Source organism: Sinocyclocheilus grahami, unplaced genomic scaffold, assembly GCF_001515645.1.
Source record: "Sinocyclocheilus grahami isolate Dianchi unplaced genomic scaffold, SAMN03320097.WGS_v1.1 scaffold320.1, whole genome shotgun sequence".
Lineage (NCBI taxonomy): Eukaryota > Metazoa > Chordata > Actinopteri > Cypriniformes > Cyprinidae > Sinocyclocheilus > Sinocyclocheilus grahami.
The window spans coordinates 109,685-124,307 of NW_015505499.1; the positions used below are offsets into that span (position 1 = coordinate 109,685).

The window sequence follows — 14,623 nt, forward strand, 5'->3', positions numbered from 1 at the left end:
TATATATATATATATATATATATATATATATATATAATTTTTATAAATTTGGGGGTGAAATGACTCTTCTCTCACCTGGTCATTCTGGTTGAGTTGACCCAGGAAGTAAATAATGGATGTGGAGATGATGGTGTTGACACTGATGAAGAGATTGATGCAAACATAACCGATAAAGGCCATCTCTGTATCCTTGAATACCGCCGACAGAAGATACATCCAAGGGAAGGTGGAGAAGCTGAAAAGAAACCATGAAATCAATGTCGTAAGTGGCAAGCTTCAAAGAAACATCTAAAGAGAAGAATTACAACATGGAGGAAGACAAAAGAGCCATAGTAAGACTTCTGCTTTGAGTTTAGCAAAGAAAGAGAGAATATATTCCACAGTTGAGCTAAGAGGCCAGAAGATAAATGAGTTCATCTATTTCCTCTTCGTGAAGCATTTTCTCTCCTCTACAGCTCCACAGAATGATCTGCTTTTTTATTCATTACTCTTGGTGATTGGGGTGGTGGGGTCAAGGAAGAGGATGTGTTTAAACCGAGGGGGTACCGTGTGTGTGTGTATATGTGCACGTTCCCTGGCCTGTATGCGTGTATTGTTAGTGCTGGAAAGTCCACACCGCTCAGCTAAACAAAAGCAATTAAGCAGGTTGAAGGGAAAGTGGTGGGATCGCTGTGATGTGTGGTTATTTATGGGCCGAATGCTGGTGAGCTCACAGGCAGATGAATGCGGGCCAGACTGCTGACTTCACACAATGAAGGGCCTCCCAAGCAGCCTGGAGCTCTGAAGCCTAAAGACTGACTGTGAGTGGCCTCACTGCTCTCCACAATGCAATTAACTGGGTGACGGAGTGTGTGAAATCGCTTCTTTAGAGCCCAGGCCTTGCAGGAAAGCTTCGAGCAGCTCTCCTTTTTCTAGCAGAGAGCCCGGTGTTTACCTGAAAGACGACGCATTAACTAAAACTTCCTCTTTTGCCAATGCTGCGACGTGTAGCATTTGCTGAATAATACATTCATGAAGCTCTAGTGCCTTGAGGACCTGTCAGCTCTGAGACGTTCTAATGAGACGTCTGTCTTGTGACAGGAAAATCTCTGGTGGTAAAGGGACTCTAATGTATGCTGACCCAAATAGCACCAGCAGAAGTGTGACCGCGCCGAGGTTCTGCCTGTCTGTGAATGCTGGGAGCTGGAACGCTGCTATCATCGCCACCGAGAGGACCACGGGAACTATGTAAAGAGCCTGCAATGACATAGAAAGGACCTCGTAAATACAAACAGTCTTATGCAATATGCATATTAAACACTTTTGTTCATTTACATTTATGCATTTGGCAGATACTTTTATCCAAAGCAACTTGCATTGCATTCAAGGTATTAGTTCTTACCTTCCCTGGTAATCAAAACCTTGGCGTTGATGTGCTATACTGTTTTGGATATTACTAATATTAAATTAATTATATAATGTTTATTGTTATTCCAATTAAACCTGTATTTCATGTAGTGTAGGTTGTAATTTCTTGTTCATGGTTTTTGGATTTTTTACAGATCAATGCAACTGATCTCAAAGGCTGAAATCTATCAACTAATACTGAAGTACCATATCAAAGAAGAAGTTGATGATCCAGTAGAAAGGTTCGCTGATGCCAGAGATCTGCTGAAGTCTCTTGGAGCCTGTGTGATGTTCTTGAACCTCATAGATGACAAAGCTGGCCGTCATGATGGAGAAGCCAGTGAGAACACAGAGAGCAACCAGGATGCTGACCAAACCGCCCACCCTTGAGGAGACAAAAAGAAAGATCTCAATCTTAAAGACATGGACTTGAAGACATGTGAGTTGAGAGCATCTGACCTTGTGTATCCACTTGCATGTACTAGAAAAATAAATAAATAAATTATACATTGGTGAATTTTGTATAGAGTGTTATATTTTATATATACATACACTTGTTGAAAGAAGTCTTTTATGCTCACAAAGGTTGCATTTATTTGACCAAAAATACAATGAAAACAGCAATATTGTGAATTATTATCATTATCATTACTATTAACTCTTCTCTGTTATAATATATATATATACTGTATATATATATATATATATATATATATATATATATATATATATATATATATATATATATATATATATATATATACACCTATAATATTAAAATATTTTGAGCTTGTGTTAACCTCAGACCAATGTTGAAAACCGTTGTGTTGTGTAATATTTTTGTGAAGACGACTATAATACATTTTAATACAGGATTTATTGATGAATAGAAAGTTCAAAAGAACAATTTATTGGAAATAATCTTTTCTGTCACTTTTTATAAATTTAAGGTGTCTATACTCAATAAAAGTATTAATTTCTTAAAAAATAAAAAAATCTTACTGACCCTAAACATCACATTAAGACCTGAAATGTGTAATAATAAAGTAACTAGTTACATATCTGTACACTTTATACCCACACCAGCAGAGCAGAAGATATTCTGCGGCAGTGGTCAAGAGCAGTGAGAGACCATTTAAATGCATGTCATGCTGTCTTAACCTTACAATAGAAACTGCACTTCATATGTCCTACAGTCTCTCAAATGAGCTTAACACTGTTCTTCAGTCAAGCTCGATGCATTTACAACGGCATCAGACACAGTGAGGAGAAAAGATGAAAGCTGTAAGAATTAAGATCTCTCTATCTGTTAGAATTGTGTAAGACAGAGTCAGAGACGATCAAGAGTTCAGTCACAGCAGGACACTTCTCTTTCTACCAGACACCAGCTGAGCTTTTGCCTTTAATGCTACCCCCTCTGCATCCCATCTCTGCTCTCAACAACTGTGCCTCCAAAAAAAAATACTGAGAATGGAGGACAAATAAGAACGAACTGATCTCAGGGAAAGACAGAAGACCTATTCCACAGAGAGTTGAGCCTGAACGAAAAAGCGAAAATCACTTTATATTCAGATAAGAAGGGCTCAGTTGGTGGATCAATGAAGTCAAAGGATAAGAAACTAACTAGATCGTACTGGTTCTCTACAGCTTCAGACTTTTCTAGACCAGTGTTTTTCAACTGGTGGGTCGTGAGACCGTTCTGAGTGGGTCGCGGAGTGTACGGCCAAAGAAACAACATCAACAACAAAAAACATAATTCTTAATGTTTATCTGATGCAAGACTTTTTTTAAAAGACGTGCATGAAAGCTGTTGACACTTCTGTCAGATGCAGTTTAAGTAAAGAGTGCCTGAGAAAAACATGCTTGAGATCACTTTGGTCCTTCCTATGATATCAACAAATGTATAATTCAAAAAAATGGCTACCATCAAACAATCAGATTTCATCAGCTATGAGACCAGGTTAGCAATCACTCATTGAAATATGTAACTGAAACATAATCTTTTAAGATTTTGAAGTAGATTCAATAGAGTGCTGCAGGGATGGCATAATTTTGAAGAAAGGTTCCCTTGAAAAAAAGCCAATTGGCTTCCAAAGGCTTTTGGATTAGTGCAGAAAATAAGCTCTGTGACCAACAAAAGTTTATGATTCTTACACGTTTGGTTCATTAGTATCATCTTCACAAATGAACACAACTTCTATAAATGTTGAAGCCTAAACACAATTGGTAGAAGTAAACGGTTACATGTCTTCATTGTCGCCAGCACTAAGTTTCCAACAAATCTTTATTCAAAATCTACAAGTTGGGAGAAGATTTGAGAGTTTGCAAGAGCATGAGTAAAAATACAACAAGCAAGTAAAATTGGACTATAGCGAGTAGATTAGTTTTTCCTGTTCTGCATAAGGACGATTAATGTCCCCAAAAATCTCTGTAGTCTCATTTAGCCACTTGTTAGCAACTGCGTTTTTGAAGACACGTATAAGCTTAAAAAATCATGAGTGGGGTTTTACTGATATATACTGTACATGTTGTAGAATCAAACGTGAAAATATTTTGAGCTTGGGTTAACCTCAGACCTTATTTCAGCCATTTAACCCTGGAAGTTTCAAAATGCGAACTTGATTCTGGGTTTCAGGACTCATTCCTGCAGCACTCTATTTGTACTTGAAACAGCTGCCTGAGGCTGTTACCAATATGGCCACCAAGTGCTTGACTTGCCTTAAAGGGTCTTTGCTTTTGATATAAGTGTCTGGTATACGAATGCATTACTTTCTGCTCTTTTTAGCTACTCACAGAGGCTTTCTTGAGTAGCCAACCTATTCTTTTTCCTTTTCTTGCCTTCTCTGCATGTTGTCTCCCCTCTCAAGAAATCCCTTTCTCAGGCCTAAGTAGCAGGCGTCAAGCCAGACTCATCCCAGCTGCGAGAATGAAACAATTGCGCTCATTTTACAGAGCGTGTCTTTCAAATTTAGGCACGGTTGAAATTGCCCACAGTGTTCAAAATACAAGCATGTTTGGGTGGCGACACTGAATCGATTAACCTCTGAACCACCTTCAGAGTAAACACAAATTATATTGGGTTAGTAATCAATAAGCCAAGCTCAGGAAGAAAATCAAAGAGGAGTAAATACAGGAGTCAAATTACATTAGTTCATGTGCTCCACTAGAATGAAAATGTCAGAGCAATGTTTACTGGTTCATTAGTATCATCTTCACAAATGAACACAACTTCTATAAATGTTGAAGCCTAAACACAATTGGTAGAAGTAAACGGTTACATGTCTTCATTGTCGCCAGCACTAAGTTTCCAACAAATCTTTATTCAAAATCTACAAGTTGGGAGAAGATTTGAGAGTTTGCAAGAGCATGAGTAAAAATACAACAAGCAAGTAAAATTGGACTATAGCGAGTAGATTAGTTTTTCCTGTTCTGCATAAGGACGATTAATGTCCCCAAAAATCTCTGTAGTCTCATTTAGCCACTTGTTAGCAACTGCGTTTTTGAAGACACGTATAAGCTTAAAAAATCATGAGTGGGGTTTTACTGATATATACTGTACATGTTGTAGAATCAAACGTGAAAATATTTTGAGCTTGGGTTAACCTCAGACCTTATTTCAGCCATTTAACCCTGGAAGTTTCAAAATGCGAACTTGATTCTGGGTTTCAGGACTCATTCCTGCAGCACTCTATTTGTACTTGAAACAGCTGCCTGAGGCTGTTACCAATATGGCCACCAAGTGCTTGACTTGCCTTAAAGGGTCTTTGCTTTTGATATAAGTGTCTGGTATACGAATGCATTACTTTCTGCTCTTTTTAGCTACTCACAGAGGCTTTCTTGAGTAGCCAACCTATTCTTTTTCCTTTTCTTGCCTTCTCTGCATGTTGTCTCCCCTCTCAAGAAATCCCTTTCTCAGGCCTAAGTAGCAGGCGTCAAGCCAGACTCATCCCAGCTGCGAGAATGAAACAATTGCGCTCATTTTACAGAGCGTGTCTTTCAAATTTAGGCACGGTTGAAATTGCCCACAGTGTTCAAAATACAAGCATGTTTGGGTGGCGACACTGAATCGATTAACCTCTGAACCACCTTCAGAGTAAACACAAATTATATTGGGTTAGTAATCAATAAGCCAAGCTCAGGAAGAAAATCAAAGAGGAGTAAATACAGGAGTCAAATTACATTAGTTCATGTGCTCCACTAGAATGAAAATGTCAGAGCAATGTTTACATATCTTATCTAAAGCCCATCATTTGGCTGATTGCTTTCTTTTCCCCACCACTGGGTCTGTGATTTTGTACCGGCCGTATTAATACACTCAGTCTGTATTTGGTCCTACAGAGTACTTTATCTGTTTTAGCTATTGTGTGAACATGCATGGTTATGTGTGTGTGCGCTTACATGACATCCTCATCTTGCACTTGGCCAGGGTAAGGGTGGCTGGATATAGAGATGGCTGTAAAGAGAGATTTTAGCACATGAGAAAATATACACTTTTTCTTTCTTTGCCCGGCAAACACATGACCGGCGATCTGCTCCTCCCATTAACCTTTTCTGAATTTATGCTCTGTTTTGCCCTGAATGACTTCACCGGCTACATTTGAATGAATGCATCCCCCCTTTCCATTATTGACTGATGGGATTGCATTAATCTTGCCTGGAGGCGGACAGTGAATCTCAGCCACTGGGCCAGTCTGGCAGTGTTGAAATAAGACCAGCTCTATTCCTTCATTTCAGTTCTCAGCACCTCTAATTAGCATTCAGCCCGCTCTGCCTCATGGTGCAAGACAGAAAAGACACACTGCCCTCTGTCTAAGGGTAGTGGAATTACATTCACATTCAGTCTCAGAAGCAAGGATTATATTTTAGAGTATTGCAAAAAAGCATATTTTAGATAAACTCAGTAATTATTGATACGTGAAGACAAGAAGAACCTAGCTGTGTTCTTTGCAGTCAGTTAGACGGTCTCCACCTGTCGGGCGGCTCTTGCTCAGAATAAGCTGCTAAGTGGATTAGACCTTACACAGCAAGTCAAAACTTTAGATATGCAAGTCTAAGTGCACATTAACTCAAGCTAACCTAACACATTTCATCTGTTACGCAACATGAAAAATATTAGATATATCCTACTATTCAAAAGTTTGGGGTTGGTAAAATTTTTTAAATGTTTTTGAAAGAAGCCTTTTATGCCCACCGAGGCTGCATTTATTTGATCAAGAATAAAGTAAAAACAGTAATATTTTTAAATATTATTACAAATTAAAGTATATTTTAAAATGTAATTTTTTCCTGTAAAGTGAAAGCTGAATTTTTAGAAGCCATTACTTATGTACTGTATTATGTACATAATAATGTACATAATACATTATTTCCTGGATTCTTTGATGACTAGAAAGTTCAAAAGAACAGCATTTATTTGAAACATATTTTTTTTTACATTATAAATATTAAATATATTTAATACTTTATATCAATATCAATTTAATGGATCTTTTTTTATATATATATATATTATTTCTTTAAAAAAATTACATTACTGACTCCAAACTTTTGAATGGCAGTGTACGTGAAGTTTTATAGATTCTAGAATCTACAAAATATAGATTTATAGAATCTACAAAACTACACAGTTTTAGAGAGAGAGATTTAACAAACCATATTGTTGTCGTTTCTCAAGTGGCAGATTGGATCTCAGAATAAAGTTGTTAAGGCTGTTGAGGTAGGCAGGCATGGTGTGGTGACCTTCTGGATTATACCAAACCTGTGAGAACACAAATATTAATACAATGCACAAATATTTCTTAGTAATCACCTTGTAAATGCTCTGTTCCAAAATATATGAAAACTAACAACTTAGTATTCTAAAAGGCTTAAAAATACACAGCTGGGTAATAATATTTGTTAAACTAGTGCATTTGTACTTAGACTCAACAATTTTTTGGTACTGAATTAACTCTTTCTCCTGCTTCATTTGCCATCTTTAATGGGGGGTTTTTTCCACATTGCATTTTTCACAAAGAATGCATGCAATATTGCCTTAAAAGTTTGCCAAAAAAAGCATTTTAGAGGGCAACATAATTATACTGCCTACATTTTGGAACAGCTTTCACATCAGGAGGGTGATTTTGATGCATTAAAATGCTGCCTACATGGCAGCTTACTTGGTTTTGGAACATAGCCTGTTAGTGTCTACATAAACTGCTACGTTGGGACAATGAGCCACTTTGCCATTGGGGCAATGTAATATCATACATCCAAATTACCTTACTAAGGGTTCTGTTCGCTGGCACATCTAACATGTCCATCTTAAGATCAATGGGAAGAGGCTTTCCCAAGTCCCAGCCTCCATATCTGAAACAAAGCACAAAACAACTTACGTTAGGGTTCATAACTCCTGGCTGGTGTAACATTTTGTTCACTTGTTGTACACATTTACTGGAACCTTTTTTTTTTGGATGGCATTTATACATTTTTAGTAGGTTTTAAACTTCATGGTTTATAGGATAAAAAAAGTTTTTTTAATAATTGGATTGCGCATGCAAATTTATGTTCTTTCCTACATTCTGTACACATTAATTGTCAATTTATTTAACAATAAATTTAGTGTTTTCAGACACTAAAGACATTTTCCTTGATATACTGTTAATTAATGGTTATATGCCTTTGTTGAATTTCCACTCAATTTATTACAAGAGCTGTGATTTGCCTTTTTTATTAATATTTTCACCACCACACAGTGGCAGGGCTGTGTATTATATTACATTTTTTTGGAAGAGCAATGTATGAATAATAAATGCTAGCCTTACTATTTTAGGTGTAATAAAGTATTTTCATGCCAGCAGCACACCCCAGTGCTGTGTGCTATTTGACTAGGATGGAAAATGTCAGCTGGTCGGAAATGCCATGGTAAAGACGGGATAAACCGAAGTGCTTCCTCTTTAATTATTAATCAGCCTACCAGCGGTTCATAAATTCCTTAATATTCCACCTCGCCATATTTTGAACTTATATCTTATATTTGGAAATATCTTATGAAATTAGTTTAATGCTGTGAAGTGCTATGTGTGATAAAATTCACCTGTTTCTGATGAAGTCATTGGCAGTGGCCAGCAGGTAGTCCTCTATGTTGATGCCTGTCAGGTTGTAAACAATCTGGGATGATGGATTTCTTTTGTGAGGTGGTTCGTGATCAGATGCAGGACATGACTGAAAGGGAGAGAAAAGTGAGTGATATTCTGAACAGAAACCATGATAGAAAATTGGGAAAAACTCTAAATGTAACAATTTGATCCCTGCCAAGGGTAGAGGAAGAACAGGCACAACATCAATACAAATTTGGTGACAAAACATTATTTATTACATCATTAACTTGACAAATTAGGCCTATTTACCTATTTATAATATGTAATTATTTTTCCTCAGTTGACATATTTTCCTAAATTAAGTTAAGTCTCTGAAATAGGTTAAACTAAACTGAATACCTTAAAAAAACAGCCAACAACTGATTAATTTCATGGAGAACTACAACATGTCCATGAAAGCTTTTTTTAAGTCATAACTCAAATTGCATATGTTTTATAGGTGGCCTTTCAAACATAAATTATTAATAAAATATATTGTTTAACTAAATAACATATGTTTTGTTCATGATACTGTTTATGTGTAATTTATACTGAAAAATCATTATTTTTACATTACATTATTTTTCATTATATGATTTACAGTATATACCATATGATTTATAATTATTAAACATTCCATGTTTCTACTTGCTCAAATTAGAATTTTCATTTTGCACTGTGTTCGTTGCCTCGTTGTTGCCTCAAAGTCAGGAATTGAATTTAAAAGGCATTCTGAAATCAATTCTGAAGGGCGCGCAACCCTGCTGTGATCAACAATCTCCTTCACGCTATCAAAACACTAATGATCTTTATCAATATTTAAATGCTGAGAGATGCTCATCGTTGAGGATATGTGATAATGTTGTTTGTGTTATGATGGTTATGCTCTGTTTGACCCACCTGCACTTGGTTGCTACACTTGCAGGTGGTAAATGTAGCAGAGCTGTTGTCTCTGGAGATCCAGGTCTCACTTCCTGCAGTAGGTCTCTCTTTGCAAACCCTGTAAAAAAATCAATGTTAAATACAATATTCTACGTGCAGGAACAGTGTGATGATTATTTGGAAGGTATCAGTGAAAAATCGATCCTATAAACAGGAAATGCATGAGAAATGCAAATGATGCCTGGATGAATCTCACAAAAATATGTGCAGAGAGGTTCTTTTGTGAGATTTACGCCCATATACAGGAGCATTATTATAAACTCTTACAGTGGAATTACAAACGGCAGAGCTTTCAGATGTGTGGGTGAAAGAGAGAAATAAAAAAACAGTGAACAAGAAAGCAAGAGAGTGTTTGTGAGCGAATTACAGAGTGAGGAAAAAAAGTCAGATGAGCCGAGATGGGAAAATAGCATGATAAAAAACAGTGATAGAAAACTAAAAGTGGCACATTAGTGTGATGAAATGGACCAGGAGCACAACAAGACCCACTGATACAAGCAGACAGTGTATCAGAGTCCCAGGGCTCAGCAAAAGAGATGGCGACCAGAGCTTAGGAGCAGACCTGCGAAGATCAGAGAGGCTGAAATCATAGCCGGCAAAAATGAAAGCCATTTGCAGTGCCTAGGTGAGCTGATGCTGTGATATGTAATCACTCATGGCTTAGAGCGGCCTGCAGTCTGATTACTGAGCTCAGAGTGCTGGGTCACTAAGACATATGGATGATTACTTACGAATCTGTGGGGTCTCTCATGCAGAAGTGGTCAATGCCTGGATAGGACATCATGGAATCTAAAAGACTGTTGGCGGTGGGATTCTGATTGCTGTGGAGAGAGCATGCAATGGCAATGATTAAGACTGGGTGAAATTACACTGTATTTGATATTACTTTGATGGTGACAAAAAAGAAACAACATTAGATATATTGCAATGGTTCTATGTGCTTTTCTATGTGCATCAGCAAAATGTGGCAATTAGTTGGTTTGTGCCAGTGACCCGTAATAATAAGAGGTATTTTAAAAGCATCTCTATAATAAACCTCATTGACAGCAAGGAATTCAAAATATTGCAGATAATCAGTTATTTTGAATCTGTTTTTTTGTATCATTCAGTGAACAATTAGTTAGCATCATCACTCAAAAATGTTCATGCAAGTCTTGGTGAGGCATTTTATATGCTTTGAAAAGCTGTAGTAAAATATAAAGTATATGGAGGTAAATACTGCTGTTTATTGTGTATTTTGCATAAATAAAAATTATTACATGTAATTATTTCCTTGTGTTCATTTAGTAATAATAAAAACTCTGATAATAATTGCCTGATAATAATTGCCTGATAATCTGCAACATTTTACTGTATTTTACTTTTTGTATTTATAAAAAATCAACCTTTTAGGCAAAATAAAATAAAATAAATTATAAAATAAAATAATTTTTGGTATATTTTCAATAATGACCAGATGACAATGCATTAAGTGGTAACAACATTATCAACCTTCTTTTAAATAGATCATCAAAATATGAAACAATCAAACAAAGGTCATGGGTTTGATTTCCAGAGAATGTATGGAGTGATGAAATGTATACTGTGAATGCAATGTAAGTCACTTTGGATAAAAGTGTCTGCAAAATGCAAAGATTTAAATGAATAGATTATTAAAACAAATTAAAATGTCTGTATTTCAGCAGTACCCATATTTCCTACATTTTTTAATCACAGGCAAGTTACAGAAAAAAGTGAGTCTAACCTGAAGAAGCTATACTGTTCATCAACGTGGTACAGCGCAGGAGAGAGCACAATCTTAGGAAAGTGCTGAAGATCACTCTTGATGGAGCCCAGGCCCATGGCAGCAATTACAAAGAGTACAGGCAACAACACCTGGGAGAACAGCCCCTTCCAGTCCCTCCTGGAGTGGTGCACGCGTTTCAGCAACATGGCCATCACCCGCTGTGCAGTCAAAGCAAACCCACGCACGGCTGAGGTCCCAGTGAGGCCTATAAGAGAGAAGAAGAGAGTGTGACACATGAGACAGAGGAAATCATAACATCTCTTCAATCCAGCCAAATTCTAAAGATGAGTTTTCAAAGTTCAAAGCTTTCAAGGGGTAATTGGGGAAGTACAGGTCATGGAACTAATATTCCACAAACTGCTGCAAGAATCTAAACTAGTCCTAACAGCCCACTTACTGGCTTTCTCTCCAAGGTACGTGCTGTTGAGATCGTCAGGAATGCTGTCTCTTGAGGCAAACATGTCATTCGCTATCACAGACTCTGATACAGACCAGGTTTCCCTTTCTTTAGGCTCCAAGTCATCTCGAGTCAACTGCAGGAACACCTGAGAAAACACAGCATCTTTATGAGTCTACCTGGACAGGTTTGTATCATGTTAGGATAACATAATTTCAGTGGTTCTTAACATCCCTCCCCGCCCCGCTTTTTTTACTTCATATGTTAACCATATTTTACTTGACATGTTCTAAAATCCCCAATCCTTCATAAATAATATGCACTTTGATTGAAATGTAAGTGTTTGTACATTGTTTAAAAAAATATATTTTGTGTAAATAGAAGGATAATTTTTGTGTAATAAAAGGATTATTGGGGTACATTTTACAAGAATTTTCAGTTTTCAACTTCAAAATCTCATGTTAAATTCAATGTGATACTTGCCAATTATTACAAATTTACTAGGAATTTCCAAATGAAGATTGTAAACCCTACAGCATTTTTTTCTCAGTGTAAAATGTGTAAATACTGGTGGCAATTTGTGATTTGGGAATATTGAAGCTTGCAAATTCATCTTTAAAGGCAAAGGTCGAAAAAAATTTTTTTTTCATAATTTAAAGCCTTTTTACACCAAGGAAAATAACTGTAGCAATAGCGATAATCTTTATAGTTATTGTTCTTGGTGTGAACAGGCAGACACACAAGTTGGACAAAAATTCTGAGAGAATATTAAAAAGAAATCTCCATTTCGAAGATAAACGAAAGTGAACTAAAAGCCTTGGCAACCCCAGCTGGTTGCCATGACTGTCAGGTTGGGAAACCCTGCATTAGATGACTAAAATAAGTAGCCTACACAAATAGCATTTCAATAATAAAATATCTCCCAGCCCTACTTAGAATCTAATTTTGGAGTGAATCAAACTGTGAGGCTTGCACAAAATGAGCCAAGAATCCCAGGGAGCCTAGTATGGTTCAGCTTCCTTTGGCAGTCTTGGGCTGCACTGCCTGAGGCTTTAAAGGTCGCTGGGCAGGCAGTCTGAAGCCCAGCGGAACTGGCCGAGTCCATAATCCAGTCCTGCACCTGGGTCTTCATCTGATAATTACCTCTTCCAGGGTGGTGTCGGAAATGCCATAGCAGCCCAGCTGAAGCTTGTCCAGATTCTGATCCAGACCGGTGAGCAGAGAGTGGTACACAGCTGCATTTTGAGGGGTGTACGGTGGGAGGGCGTAGACCAAATCGCCCACCTCTCCCTCCTTCGGCCGAGCGTCAGGCAGGTAGGATTGAACGAAAGCCCTGAGTTCTTCAATGTTAAACTTTTCATTTGAATCAGGAGTCTGAACCTGAACCAAAAACAAAGAAGTGCATGTTGATAATAAGACAAATTATAAAATATAAATTCTGGAACACCACAATGACACATATTACCACAATAATATCAAGGTATATGAATACAATAATCATTATATGCCATTGAATATATACAATAATGACCAAAAATTTAGGGTAGGTAAGTTTTTTTTTTTTTTGAAAGAAATTAATACTGTTAATCAGCAAAAGATGGTTTAAAATGATCAAAGATGACAGTCAAGACATTTATAATGCTATAAAAGACTTCTATTTCAAATAAATGCTGCTCTTTTGAAAGCTATATTTATCAAATAATACTGAAAAAAAGTGGATCAAAGTTGCCACAGAAATATAGATAAAATATAGAAATATAAATAAAGCACCACAGCCGTTTTCAACATCGATAATTGTAAGAAATGTTTCTTGAGCAGCAAATCAGCTTTAGAATGATTTCTAAAGGATCATGTGACTGGAGACTGAAGTGATGGCTGCTGAAAATTCAGCTTTCCTATCACAGTAATAAATTATATTTAAAAATAAAAAATAAAAAATAAAAAAATAATTTGAATGGAAAAATATATATATTTCATAGTATTACATTTACTCTATTTTTTACTCTATCTTACCAACCCCAAATGTTTGAATGCTTGTGTATATCAGTGTTGAATCTTGATATTAATCTTATACCATTGTACTGTACTCCAGTACTACCATGGCAGTTTTTATGAGGGTTGAACTCAAGTAAGAACTCAGTTGGAGTAACTGACACACTGACACACATGTACCTTCTTTGTGAGGGTGAGGTTGTAGCCCTTAGCCAGCTTGTCTTTGAGGTAGAAGGGCGAACCACAGCATTTGAGGCCTCCGCGCTCCAGGAAGGCAATGCGGTCACTGAGAACTTCAGCCTCATCCAGGTGATGGGTGGAAAGAATGATGGTATGCTCTGAACAGTTAAACAAAACCAATACAGAGGCATGTCAAATCAAAGATCCACTGATACAGGCAGACAGAGCTGATGTACAACGATAACACAGGAGAATCTGACATGACCCTCTTTTACGGTCTTAAATCCTTGATCGAGATAAATTCGCTAACTGTCTCCACGGAAGATAATTAAACATCAGAGGGAGCATGACGGATAACAATCAGTCGTTACTACATCTGTGTCTGGATTTTTCCCTGTCTGGATTTGACTGCACGCACCTTGAGGAAATCCATTCAAGCCTAATTAAATTCTCAACCAAGTGTCGGATACCTGATAAGAACAAAGTCCTTTGGAGAGTTTGCTACAGGTACAAGCCAGGGAATTATTTTCACCCTGGTCTGAATTGCAAGGGGATTTCACCTTGCTTGTGTTGAAGGACAATGTCCCAGATGCTGCGTCGGGAACAGGGATCCACCCCAGTGGTCGGCTCATCTAGTACCACCAGCCGTGAGCCTCCAATGAAGGCAATGGAGATGGATAGCTTCCTCTTCATACCTCCTGACAGGGTGCCGACACGCTTGTGGCGGTGGGCGTGCATGTCTGTTTCCATTAGGATTCTAAGACAGGAAAAAGAGGGACCATCTTAATGCAAATTTCTCATTTAGTTGATGCTCTTCTAGTA

The 14,623-nt window shown here is 37.2% G+C and overlaps 1 protein-coding gene across 1 annotated transcript in view; it reads right to left on the reverse strand.

Annotated features, from left to right (window-relative positions):
* Positions 1–14,623, reverse strand: part of LOC107602131 (uncharacterized) — a 63,584-nt gene that overhangs the window by 8,805 nt on the left and 40,156 nt on the right. Inside the window, exons 48-61 of the mRNA XM_016294542.1 lie at positions 14,362–14,558; positions 13,802–13,959; positions 12,773–13,009; positions 11,630–11,777; positions 11,191–11,437; positions 10,178–10,267; positions 9,405–9,504; positions 8,462–8,589; positions 7,647–7,734; positions 7,039–7,144; positions 5,785–5,839; positions 1,594–1,771; positions 1,121–1,236; positions 76–235 (exon numbers count right to left, since the gene is read on the reverse strand). Of these exons, the coding sequence (XP_016150028.1) occupies positions 76–235; positions 1,121–1,236; positions 1,594–1,771; positions 5,785–5,839; positions 7,039–7,144; positions 7,647–7,734; positions 8,462–8,589; positions 9,405–9,504; positions 10,178–10,267; positions 11,191–11,437; positions 11,630–11,777; positions 12,773–13,009; positions 13,802–13,959; positions 14,362–14,558 (2,008 nt within the window). The remainder of the gene's footprint in view (positions 1–75; positions 236–1,120; positions 1,237–1,593; positions 1,772–5,784; positions 5,840–7,038; positions 7,145–7,646; positions 7,735–8,461; positions 8,590–9,404; positions 9,505–10,177; positions 10,268–11,190; positions 11,438–11,629; positions 11,778–12,772; positions 13,010–13,801; positions 13,960–14,361; positions 14,559–14,623) is intronic.